The 13819-nt window shown below is 42.6% G+C and overlaps 1 protein-coding gene across 3 annotated transcripts in view; it reads left to right on the forward strand.

Annotated features, from left to right (window-relative positions):
- doc2d (double C2-like domains, delta) overlaps window positions 1–13819 on the forward strand; it is a 152973-nt gene that overhangs the window by 85514 nt on the left and 53640 nt on the right. For all 3 annotated transcript variants that reach the window (XM_034188563.1, XM_034188564.1, XM_034188565.1), the window contains exon 6: window positions 7482–7608. In XM_034188563.1, coding sequence (XP_034044454.1) covers window positions 7482–7608 — 127 coding nt within the window. The remainder of the gene's footprint in view (window positions 1–7481; window positions 7609–13819) is intronic.

Genomic DNA, 13819 nt, shown 5'->3' on the forward strand with positions numbered 1-13819 from the left:
TCATGATCTCATAAATTCAGCATACGACGTGCACATGGTGTGAACGGGACGGTAACGGCAGAATCACACCTTTAGAGAAAGTTCAGAGAGAAGTAAAGGCAGCTTCACTTTTCCGTTTTGTTAACGTTCACGCGGGTTACAATCCTCTCTCTGCTCCGCGCTCGCTGCGCACTGAACGTGTCGCGCCTGCATTCAGGAATCTCCCTCACCCACCCCCTCCCTCACTGTCTGCAGCCTGTTAACTCCGCGCGCGCACACACAGGCACGGACACACACACCGACAGCTCCGCATTTTAGACAGCTTTTGAAGACGGCAATGTTTTAATCGGCCGTCAGCCTCCTTGTTATTGTCCCGCCTTAAGACGAGAGCGAGGCTGCAGCATGTTTGACGTCAGATTCTGAGTTGTTTTATGCTTTGTGGATAAAATAAATAATTCACGGTAATCGCGAATATGAAAAATAATCGCGAATATGAAAAATACCCACGGCACCCCTGACGACCGGTCACGGCACCCTAGGGTGCCACGGCACCCCGGTTGAGAATCACTGACCTAGGTTATGTCAGTGTCTGTCCTCCATGTTCCACCCCTGCTGTTATGTGTCGGACGCAGCTCGGAGAACCGACCAGCGTTTGAAAGACCCAGTATGAAATAAGCAGAGCACGGTACAAAGGCTAACTGAATTTAATACATAACAGTGATACGTAAAAAACAAAGTGCGGTCTGGCGTGGTGCGCTCCCAGCAGCGCTAACGGTCCGGAGCCAGAAGCTGTTCGGACTCAAGGACCCCGCCGACACCCCCCAGGTGGCCGCAACAAACCGAGTCTGTGAAAGAAGGAACCATTATGTGAGTCCACACTCTACACACAGAGAGAACACTTAAAGGTGTACAAACAGCAAACACTTCCTGGCTTGATTACTAATCAACTTCCCAACCTGCAGGCATGGAACATCCAGTTCACAAAACTCCACTGCAGTGGAAGTCGATACATGACTAACATACAGCTCAATATAATAAAGGTGTGAGGGACACCACATTTACTGACTGTATAAATGTTAGTCACAAAATCTAACGTACCTCAGGAAGTGTGCTGACGAGCGTGAGACCTCACCCCCTCCTCTTTCACAGACCGTGCATCAAACCTGGACGTTCTCTGCATCCACTGATGATGAGATGGCTCCCGAGACGACGATCTCACCCGTCTGGTCACAAGGTCGAGTCTCTGGCAAATACACACTGTGCACTCCAGTCTTAAATGCCACCATGTTCCAATCCATGCAGATGCACCACAGCTGTGAGTCCTGATGAGCCGCAGGTGATCAGCCTCAGGTGATCAGGGTGAGGTCCTGATAAACTCAGCAACACAGCCACTCAGTTCCAAATGCAAACCACCTGGAAGGAGAAGCAAAGGACAGAAACAAAAAGGCAGCCAGGCCCCCCCAGCCATATAACACCTGCATCCTGATCTGTCAGTCTTGTTTTGTCTTCCTGTTGCGCTTTATTAAGTCCCGAGTCTGTTATTGTGTGGTTCGATTGTGATACATACCCAATCCCGCTGTCAGTCATGTACAACCCCAATTCCAATGAAGTTGGGGCTTTGTGTAAAATGTAAATAAAAACAGAATACAATGATCTTCAAATCCTCTTCAACCTATATTCAATTGAATACACCCCAAAGACAAGATATTCAAACTGATAAACTGTATTGTTTTTGTGCAAATATTTGCTCAATTTGAAATGGATGCCTGGAACATGTTTCAAAAAAGCTGGGACAGTGGTATGTTTACCACTGTGTTACATCACCTTTCCTTCTAACAACATTCAGTAAGCGTTTGGGAATTGAGGACACTAATTGTTGAAGCTTTGTAGATGGAATTCTTTTCCATTCTTGCTTGATATACAACTTCAGTTGTTCAACAGTCCGGGGTCTCCGTTGTTGTATTTTGCGCTTCATAATGCGCCACACATTTTCAATGGGTGACAGGTTTGGACTGCAGGCAGGCCAGTCTAGTTTTTCATTTACTCTTTTACTCTTTTACTATGAAGCCACGTTGCTGTAACGTGCAGAATGTGGCTTGGCATTGTCTTGCTGAAAAAAGACGTTGCTTGGATGGCAGCATGTGTTGCTCCAAAACTTGGATGTACCTTCCAGAATTGACGGTGCCATCACAGATGTGGAAGTTGCCCATGCCATGGACACTAACACACCCCCATACCATCACCGATGCTGGCATTTGAACTTTGTGCTGGTAACAGATGGTCTTTTTCCTTTTGTCCGGAGGACACGACGTCCATGATTTCCAAAAACAATTTGAAGTGTGGACTCATCAGACCACAGCACACTTTTCCACTTTGTGTCTGTCCATTTCAAATAAGCTCGGGCCCAGAGAAGGTGGCAGCGTTTCTGGATGTTGTTGATGTATGGCTTTGGCTTTGCATGGTAGAGTTTTAACTTGCACTTGTAGATGTAGCGACTAAAACTGTGTTAACTGACAATGGTTTTCTGAAGCGTTCCTCAACTCACGCAGTAAGATCATTTACACAGTGATGTCGGTTTTTAATGCAGTGCTGCCTGAGGGATCGAAGGTCACGGTCATTCAATGTTGGTTTTCGGCCTTGCCACTTACGTGTAGAAAGTTCTCCAGATTGTCTGAATCTTCTGATTATATTATGGACTGTACATGATGGAATCCCTAAATTCCGTACAACTGAACATTGAGAGACATTGTCTTAAACTGATGGAGTATTTTTTCATGCAGTTTTTCAAAGGGGTTGATCTTTGCCCCATCTTTGCTTGTGAACGGCTGAACTTTTTGGGGATGCTCCTTTTATACCCAATCATGACACTCACAATTTGTGTCCTCAGTTCCAAAATGCTTATTGAGTGATGTTAGAAGGAAAGGTGATGTAACACAGTGGTAAACATACCACTGTCCCAGCTTTTTTGAAACGTTTTGCAGGCATCCATTTCAAAATGAGCAAATACTTGCACAAAAACAAAACATTAATAGTCTGAACATTAAATATCTTGTCTTTGTGGTGTATTCAACTGAATATAGGTTGAAGACGATTTGCAATCATTGTATTCTGTTTGTATTTACATTTCACACAACATCCCAACTTCACTGGAATTGGGGTTGTACCAAACACAGTGAGAATGACTGGTCATATATGATGTCAACCATGCGAGGGCCTTCCCAGTAATCCCAAAATGATTCTCCAGCCTATCGAGTAGAATATGATGATACATGGTATCAAACACGGCAATAAGATCTAACAGCACCAGAACCATAGTGGTGTCCGAATCCATTGCAAGCAGAACATCATTCACCACTTTAGTGAGAGCTGTGTCTGTGGAATGATTTTTCTAAAAGCAGATTGCAGTGGCTCGAAAAGATTATTCTCAGTAAGGTAGTCCATGAGCTGCCGTGAAACCACTTTTCCAGAATTTTACAGTAAAATGATAGTTTTGCTATCGGACTATAGTTTTTCAATACACTAGGGTCAAGATTACATTTCTTAAGTAATGGTTTAATCACTGCAGATTTGAAACATTTAGGAACAGATCCAGAGGTTAAAGAGAGATTAATCATTTCTAGTACAGTCGGCCCAAGAATGGGCCACAGGTCCTCAAACAGTTTTGTTGGTATGGGATCAAATAAGCAGGTTGTGCTTTTTGTAGACGTTACGAGTTTCGTCAGCACACCTAGTGACATACTATCAAATTCTCTAAATCTAGGTAATACCTCAGTAATGGCACCCGCCTCAATAGCAGGGTGTAGTGGCTGGGTTAAGGCATGCTGGTATATGTATGTTTAACCTATTGTCATCTATTTTCTTCTCAAAGTAATCCAAGAAAACTTGTGCTGTAAAAGGAGAGCGACTTACAGTTGGTTGTCCATAAATGTGTTTTCAACGTGCCTAACAAGAACTTTGAGTTATGATTCTTTTTGTTGATCAAATCAGAGTAATAGATCCGCTTTGTAGCCAGTAGTGCATGCTTATAGTCTAAGATAGCATCGTGCCATGCGAGGTGGAATACTTCTCATTTTGAACTATGCTTTTTCCGTTCTAGACCTCTGGCCTTATGCTTGAGGTCACACGTCATCATTGAACCAAGGTGACTGTGTGTGGGGGTTTTTTGAGGGGGGGGTGTGGTTTTAATAAACGTGACACAATCATGTTGAGTGTAGTTTTGAGCACTGAGTTTAAACTATCCACAAGACTGTCTACTGATACGGCATTTTCCAAATATGAAGCTAAGATATCATGCACTCTAGCTTCGGGTTCAGTCATAGTTTAGGAGTTGATGCGTTGCCATATTGATAAATAAGGTTGTTGTTCCACTAAACACGGCAGCGAAACTGTAAACCTAATAAGTGAGTGATCAGAAACCACTGATTCAAGAGGCATGATGTCAATATTCATAACAGCCATGCCACATGTGAGAACCAAATCCAGGGTATTTCCACTAATGTGCATCAAATCCTGAATGCATTGCTGAAATCCTAATGCATCCACAATTTCCATAAATGATTTGCAGAGCGGATCAGATGGGTTATTTATATTAACGTTAACGTCACCAATAATCAGAATGTTTTCTGCAGTAGTCGACAAGTTAGAGATGAACCCACCAAATTCATCTAAGAATTCAGATTATGGGCCAGGGCCTATATACAGTGACAAAGTAATATGGCTGATTTTTATGCTTTCACTCTTTCCTCTCATATTTTAATAATTTTTGCAGTGTGCACGCTGACTACATTTCAGGCTCACATTGGCAGAAAAGTCTGTAAATTTACAACACGGAGTCGGAATAATTGGAAATTCTACACCTTACCTTTGAATTGGAGGTGATACTTGCCAAAAGAAAGGTTTGTTCAGGGTCAGATTAATCCAGAATAAAGCATCATCGAGCAATGGAGAACTTTAAACTTGTCATGCACATCATTGCATGACACGCAGTTACAGAGTTTCAGAAGCATAAATCTTTAAATTAATAAATAAATCATCATAATTTAGCAATTTGATAGCTTAACTATTTTTATATTGATTTTGATAGTACCTGTACCTGGATGTCTTGCTGTATGTGTTTAACTGATAAAAAAATATTTGAAAACATAAAGGGTTCATTCACTAGTTCAGCACAATTGGCTCCAAAATGATGCCATGTTCTCAGTTGATTCTACTCTCTGAATAAAGGGACCCTAGGACATCCCCGTCTCAGAAACGGTGGAGAACCTCGGTGGGCTGACACTGTCAGGTCCTCCAGGGGGCCGCACGATCCCACGTCTGCCTTTACCGTTAACTCCTGCTAGCTGAAGGATTGGCCTCTGGTTTCGTCAGTGGACTTCTGCTGGCCAGTGGGCCAGCTACCTGTTACCTCCACTGTGTACTCTGGCCATCCCTCCAGCCATACTCCTGTCTCCACTGGGTCCTTCAGCCTGCTCCGCAGTCAGCCTCCAGCTTCGAGCTTTGGCTTTGGCCAGCTGCCTTCCCCCACTTTCAGTTTTGTGGGTTTTCACCACTCTTCCACCCTCCAGCTCCCACTCAATGTGTGTTTCTCTCTGTGTGGTTTTTTTTTTGTTGTTGTTGTTTTTTTGTTTTTGTCAGGGGTCTTCGTTTTTGTCTCTTGTCTGTTTGGGGTTTTTTTTCTGTCGGGTTTTAGGTTTGTTTTTTTTTGTTGTTGTTTTTTTCAGCTGTCGGAGCCAGCTCTTGGAGGGGGGGTACTGTTGTGGTGTCATCTGTCATGTACGAGGGTAGGCTGAAAAGTTCTAAGGCTCACTATGATACAGTTAATACATTAACTGCCTAACGAGGGTAGGCTGAAAAGTTCTAAGGCTCACTATGATACAGTTAATGCATTAACTGCATCATAGTGAGCCTTAGAACTTTTCAGCCTACCCTCGTATGTCTGTCCCCATCCACCTCTGCTTCCCCTGTCTCCGCTCTGTGGGTTTGGCATGCCTCTTCCTCTTCCACCATGCCCACCATGTATCTGTGCTTGTGTTTTGTTCACCTGTGTATACGATTATGTCAGTGTTTGTCATCCATGTGACACCCCTGCATCCTCACCTATCAGTCTTCTTTTGTCTTCCTACTGCAGTTTATTAACTCCTGAGTTTATGTTGGTGTGTGGTCCGAGTGTGATGCACACCCCCTTCCGCTGTTAGTTGTGTGTCTGCATGTATATTTCTGGGTGTGTATGTGTATGTGTGGTTGTGCACCAGTCTTCCCGCTTCCTGCATGTGTGTGTCATGCATGTTACTTCTGTCTGTTTTCTGTGTGCCTGCTGTCTGTGAAATCTTACCCCTCTTGTGCCAGGGGGTGTGTTTGATCTGCTTTTATTTCTTTGCTTTGATCTGTTTTTATCTGTTTGGTTGCTTTCCTGTTTGTTTATTTTCTTGTTGGACCCTTTCCTGCTTGGGTCTATCTGTCTCTCTTGGTGGTGAGTGTTTCTCTCTCTCTCTCTCTCTCTCTCTCTCTCTCTCTCTCTCTCTCTCTCTCTCTCTCTCTCTCTTTCTCTCTCTCTCCCTGGTCGCGCTCTCCCTCTGGTTCTTTCCACGCTCACCTGTTCTCGGTTTGCAGCTCATTACTTGGGTGAATATATACTGCTCATTTTGCTCTGTTTCTTCACCGGATTAATGCGCCCTGTGCCTTCTTTCCAGCTCTCGGTTTTGTATTCCATAGTCCTGCCTGCCTCATTGTGTTCTTGACTTCCTGCCCGTATGTTCCAACCTCGCTTAAGCCTGACGATTATTGTACTGCTGCTGTGTTTTTTGGACTGCCTTCCCATGTACCGACCATTGCTAACCTCACCATTAAAGTCTTTCAACCAGAGCTGTTCATGTGAGCCTTACATTTGTGTCCTAACCAACCCGCCTGTCACCTTGGTTCCTGGTTTTTACATCTCCTTGTATGGTATGCCAGACTGGTCTCTGTCTCTGTGATTTTGGTTCTTCAGTATTTCGCTGTGTTGCACTCCTTGTTGGGTCACCTTCCCAGTGATTATGTATTTTGGTTATTTTCTACTGTCTTTAATATTTTTGATTAAACTGGTCAACACGATTTTTCTTGCAAGGGGTTTTTCAACAGATTTTGGATAATTTAAGGGCGCAGAATCTGAATCTGGTGTTAGTTTTGCCAATCACATCACATTTTTGAGATATGAAAACCTATTTTGTCACCTTGCATTTAATAAATCACCTGGGTTTTGTTACATATCCATCTGAGTCTGGCTGCTTGGTTCTGGGGTTTTTGCAATCATCTTCACTTCAGGTCACTAACGTTAACAGCAACTCCATGTCTATACAGTTGATAAACTTTTCAGATGCACACATACTTCATAAGTTGATTCTACACTTGCCCAACCATAACGCAGTGCAAAGTAGTAGTTGAGTCTGTACATTCTCAGTGGTTCACCTACTTTTCTTCTGAGCATCTCTGTTTATGTTTGTGTTCTTTTTTTTTTGTGAATGTAGGCTGTGTGTTTGTGATATGGACAGACTTGGCAGAAATGAATTCATTGGAGAGGTAAGGGTTGCTCTGAAGAAACTGAAAGAGGGAGAGAGCAAACGCTACAATATGAGTCTGGAGAGAATTGCACAGGTATTATGTGTATAGCAAGATGTATAAGTGCATTGTGGGTATTTTGTTGTGGATTCCAGCAATCCATCCATCCATTCATCCATCCATCCATCCAGGGCTGGACTGGGACCAAAAATGCATTATAGCAGGACTAATGACATGCCATAGGTATTAAAGCCACTGCGCTGCGGTGGTTTGAATCATATTTATCTAATAGATTACAATTTGTTCATGTAAATGGGGAGTCTTCTTCACAGACTAAGGTTAATTATGGAGTTCCACAAGGTTCTGTGCTAGGACCAATTTTATTCACTTTATACATGCTTCCCTTAGGCAGTATTATTAGAAAGCATTGCTTAAATTTTCATTGTTACACAGATGATACCCAGCTTTATCTATCCATGAAGCCAGAGGACACACACCAATTAGCTAAACTGCAGGATTGTCTTACAGACATAAAGACATGGATGACCTCTAATTTCCTGCTTTTAAATTCAGATAAAACTGAAGTTATTGTACTTGGCCCCACAAATCTTAGAAACATGGTGTCTAACCAGATCCTTACTCTGGATGGCATTACCCTGACCTCTAGCAATACTGTGAGAAATCTTGGAGTCATTTTTGATCAGGATATGTCCTTCAATGCACATATTAAGCAAATATGTAGGACTGCTTTTTTACATTTGCGCAATATCTCTAAAATTAGAAAGGTCTTGTCTCAGAGTGATGCTGAAAAACTAATTCATGCATTTATTTCAAATTAATTCAAAATGCTGCAGCTAGAGTACTGACAGGGACTAGAAGGAGAGAGCATATTTCACCCATATTGGCCTCTCTTCATTGGCTTCCTGTTAATTCTAGAATAGAATTTAAAATTCTTCTTCTTACTTATAAGGTTTTGAATAATCAGGTCCCATCTTATCTTAGGGACCTCTTGTCACCCCAATAGAGCGCTTCGCTCTCAGACTGCAGGCTTACTTGTAGTTCCTAGGGTTTTTAAGCGTAGAATGGGGGGCAGAGCCTTCAGCTTTCAGGCTCCTCTCCTGTGGAACCAGCTCCCAATTCAGATCAGGGAGACAGACACCCTCTCTACTTTTAAGATTGGGCTTAAAACTTTCCTTTTTGCTAAAGCTTATAGTTAGGGCTGGATCAGGTGACCCTGAACTATCCCTTAGTTATGCTGCTATAGACTTAGACTGCTGGGGGGTTCCCATGATGCACTGAGTGTTTCTTTCTCTTTTTGCTCTGTATGCGCATTTAATCATTAGTGATTGATCTCTGCTCCCTTCCACAGCATGTCTTTTTCTTGATTCTCTCCCCTCAGCCCCAACCAGTCCCAGCAGAAGACTGCCCCTCCCCGAGCCTGGTTCTGCTGGAGGTTTCTTCCTGTTAAAAGGGAGTTTTTCCTTCCCACTGTCGCCAAGTGCTTACTCATAGGGGGTCATTTTGACCGTTGGGGTTTTTCTGTAATTATTGTTTGGCTTTTCCCTTAAAATATACGAGGTCTGTTAGAAAAGTATCCGACCTTTTTATTTTTTTCAAAAACCATATGGATTTGAATCACGTGTGATTGCATCAGCCAAGCTTGAACCTTTGTGCGCATGCGTGAGTTTTTTCACGCCTGTCAGTTGCGTCATGTGCCTGTGAGCAGGCTTTGAGTGAGGTGTGGTCCACCCCTCTCGTCTATTTTTTATTGCAAATAAATGTCTGAACAATTTGGAGCTTTGCTGCATCAATTTTTTTCCAGAAACTGTGAGAGACCTCCAGGTGGACACCGTTCGGAAAATTAATATGGCTTTCAGGGACGATTTTATGGGGATTACACAAATTAAGGAATGATTCAGATGGTTTAAAGACCGCCCACAACTGCTGAGAGCGCGGCACGCTCCCAGCCCCCATCGACAGGCTGACACCCCGCTGGAGCAACCAAATCATTTCCAACGTGAAGGCTTTGTTGATCCGGGACCTCGTCTGACTTTCACAAAAAGGTTGAAGATGTGGACATCAGCACTTTTTTGGTACATTCCACCATTACAGGAGTTTTTTTCATGGAAAGAAAAGCAGAGGGACGCGCCACGGAGCCGTTCATTACGCGGGACAAAACCACCTCGGTGTTGGTCTCACAGGACAGCTTAAAGGTGGATTTCAGATGGATTCCGGTTGCTTTTCAGTCATGTGATTATCCGATTGTGATTGTGCATGAGATGGACCTGCCCCAACATGTCCTGGAAGGCTTCATCATGGCGTTGCTTTGCGCCAGGCGGCTCCACCGCGACGCACCGTGGAGCCGCTCCTCTTTCCATGACAAAAACTCCTGTAACAGTGGAATGTGCCGTTCAGTTCTAAACTGGACGCTGTCTTGGTCCGGTATGTCGTCTGACTAGCACAGGAATTGTGAAAAGAGTGGACATCAGTATTTTTTCAGTACATTGAGACAGACGTGCGGAGGAATTCCGCGCGTCGCGGCGGAGCTGCATGGCGCAAAGCAACGCCGTGATGAAGCCTTCCAGGACATGTTGGGGCAGGTCCAGCTCATGCACAATCACAATCGGATAATCACACAACTGAAAAGCAACCAGAATCCATCTGAAATCCACCTTTAAGCTGTCCTGTGAGACCAACACCGACGTGGTTTTGTCCCACATAATGAACGGCTCCGTGGCGCGTCCGTCCTCTTTTCTTTCCATGAAAAAAACTCCTGTAACGGTTGAATGTACCAAAAAAGTGCTGATGTCCACATCTTCAGCCTTTTTGTGAAAGTCAGATGAGGTCCCTGATCAACAAAGCCTTCACGTTGGAAATCATCTGGTTGTTCCAGCGGGGTGTCAGCCTGTCGATGGGGGCTGGGAGCGCACCGCGCTCTCAGCAGTTGTGGGCGGTCTTTAAACTGTCTGGATCACTCCTTAATCTGTGTAATCCCCATAAAATCGTCCCTGAAAGCCATATTAATTTTCCGAACGGTGTCCACCTGGAGGTCTCTCACAGTTTCTGGAAAAAAATTGATGCAGCAAAGCTCCAAATCGTTCAGACATTTATTCGCAATAAAAAATAGACGAGAGGGGTGGACCACACCTCACTCAAAGCCTGCTCACAGGCAAATGACGCAACCGACAGGCGTGAAAAAACTCACGCATGCGCACAAAGGTTCAAGCTTGGTTGATGCAATCACACGTGATTCAAATCCATATGGTTTTTGAAAAAAATAAAAAGGTCGGATACTTTTCTAACAGACCTCGTAAAGCGCCTTGGGGCAACTGTTGTTGTGATTTGGCGCTATATAAATAAAGTTGATTTGATTTGATTTAATGACTAAAATAAAGAAATAGAACTAGACACCAGTCTGATATAATGTACATACTCAACAAAAATATAAACGCAACACTTTTGGTTTTGCTCCCATTTTGTATGAGATGAACTCAAAGATCTAAAACTTTTTCCACATACACAATATCACCATTTCCCTCAAATATTGTTCACAAACCAGTCTAAATCTGTGATAGTGAGCACTTCTCCTTTGCTGAGATAATCCATCCCACCTCAGAGGTGTGCCATATCATGGATGTGGAGGTCCTGGGCTGGTGTGGTTACACGTGGTCTGCGGTTGTGAGGCTGGTTGGATGTACTGCCAAATTCTCTGAAACGACTTTGGAGACGGCTTATGGTAGAGACATGAACATTCAATACACGAGCAACAGCTCTGATTGACATTCCTGCTGTCAGCATGCCAACTGCACGCTCCCTCAAATCTTGCGACATCTGTGGCATTGTGCTGTGTGATAAAACTGCACCTTTCAGAGTGGCCTTTTATTGTGGGCAGTCTAAGGCACACCTGTGCACTAATCATGGTGTCTAATCAGCATCTTGGTATGGCACACCTGTGAGGTGGGATGGATTATCTCAGCAAAGGAGAAGTGCTCACTATCACAGATTTCAACTGGTTTGTGAACAATATTTGAGGGAAATGGTGATATTGTGTATGTGGAAAAAGTTTTAGATCTTTGAGTTCATCTCATACAAAATGGGAGCAAAACCAAAAGTGTTGCGTTTATATTTTTGTTGAGTATACATGCTTGAGAAAATGTTGAATCTGGCTCTGATAATCCTCAAGAATGTTTATGGTGGTGGTGTTTTGAAAGGTTGACAGTGGTAAGGAAAAACTCCATGTGGTGTTTTTTGAGGAAGAAACCTCAAGCAGACCAGAATCAGAAGGTTGACGCACTACTTAGGCCATTCTAACCATAAAGTACAGAAACAGAAAGTTTACAACCATGCAAAACACAATAAAGTTAAAAAATATAACGCAATGTTAAAATACCCTTGACCATATAAATATTGTGTTCTTTAGAATTTGTTGTTATAAATTGTTTAAATAATTATTACTTCCTATTGTCTTACCTACAGTTTGTACATGTTCAATAAAGACCCTCTATCAATCAATCAATCAAAAACAATATGTATGTTTCAATGGTGTCTGCATGAGGCTTTGCGTGTGCATGTACATGAGCTTTTGACAAGAGCCAAAGTTGTGCAAATCAAGGAATATTTGTAGATCACCCTCCGTGGATTTGCATGTATTAATGAGACAAATTTAATTCCATTGGAAGTTTTTGAGTTAGTGAAAATTAGTGTGCACGTAACAACCGCGATTTTGCTCCAGAGGTGCTATTAGGTTCAGAAACAGCATTTGCAGTTTTAGAAGTATTTATTTCTCACTAGCTTTTACATATATAAATACAATGAGGTTATATGAACACACAAACAAAAAAGTTTTGCAGCAAGCTAAACGAGCCTGTGACATCATCATGCTAACATCAGCAAAATGTCTTCTAAATCAATTCAGAAATGTTTATTTCTTGCTAGCTTTTACATTATATATTAGAAACATGTTATATAAACACATAAATGAAGCGATTTTAGAGAGACTTGCCACTGACATCACGGTGCAGCTCTAGTCTGATTGGCTGTCACCCCTGCCACTCAAAAAAAAAAAAGGAACATATTGAAAAATATTGTGACTTTTTAACCTCTTAAAATACCTCTTAAAATAGGTCAAGGTTAGGCATCTTTGAACTTGTGTCACAAGAATGTTCCCTGTGAATTTTAATACTTTGGCAGTAATAGGACTGAACATATGCTGAGCACAGACAGATGGACAGATGGACAGACAGACAGACTGATGCAAAACCTTCGCAATACCCGGTGGCCATATTTGATGGCCTCAGGAAACAAAATACAGCGTGGAAAGAGTAATTTTGGGTTGTTATACAACATGCCCAACATTTTTGCAAGAATCATCAACTATGAGTCCAGCTGGCGACATCTGATTTGATTCCCCAGCAGTAGTCACAGCACCTCAAACAGAGAGTAGGAGACCTGAATCAATCAGTTGGTACTAACAGCACACAAAGCATTAAATCCCAGATGTAAACCAACAGACAAGTACAGTGTTTACTAATGTTACCACTAAACTTACCAGAATTTAAATATAATGAGGCTGTGACCTTCTCAACTGTTAATGAGAACATTTAAGAGGGAGAGAAAAAAAAATGGTTCAGTACAACACAAGTATACTAGTCATATGAAAGGGAAAACAGATGAATATTAGTCTGGACTTGAATAACTCCAGAGAATCAGACTGTTTTATCTCAGAAAGCAGATTGTTCCACAGAACAGGCACATGATCAGAGAAAGCGCTGTGGCCTGCTGACTTCTTTTTAACATTAGGGACACAGAGTAAAGCCTGGATTGGTACATAGTAAGGCTTAATTATGTTGGCCAGATAAGGATGCATGAGTCGCTGAAGGATTTTGTATGTGAGTAACAACACCTTAAAATCTGACCTTGCAAGGACAGATCCTTGTGGAACCCTGTATTTCACAGGAACAAGATTTAAAGTGACATTATTGTAAAAGACACACTGAGAGTAACTAGTTATGTAAGACATCAACCATGTGAGGATATTTCTATAAATACCAAAGTAGTTCTCAAGCCTATCCAGTAGTATGCAGTGGTGCACTGTGTCAAACATAGCACTGAGATCTAACAGTAGCAGCACTGTAGTGGACCATTGCAACCAAAAGGTCATTCACCTTCTGTGTTGTGTGTGTGTGTGTGTGTGTGTGTGTGTGTGTGTGTGTGTGTGTGTGTGGGTGCGCTCCTGGGCCTGTGCTTATGTCAGTGTCTTGTGGTTTGTGTCCTGTCTCCTGTCTCTCCTGATGGTTAATCGGTTGTT

Source organism: Thalassophryne amazonica, chromosome 15 (genome assembly GCF_902500255.1).
Source record: "Thalassophryne amazonica chromosome 15, fThaAma1.1, whole genome shotgun sequence".
NCBI lineage: Eukaryota > Metazoa > Chordata > Actinopteri > Batrachoidiformes > Batrachoididae > Thalassophryne > Thalassophryne amazonica.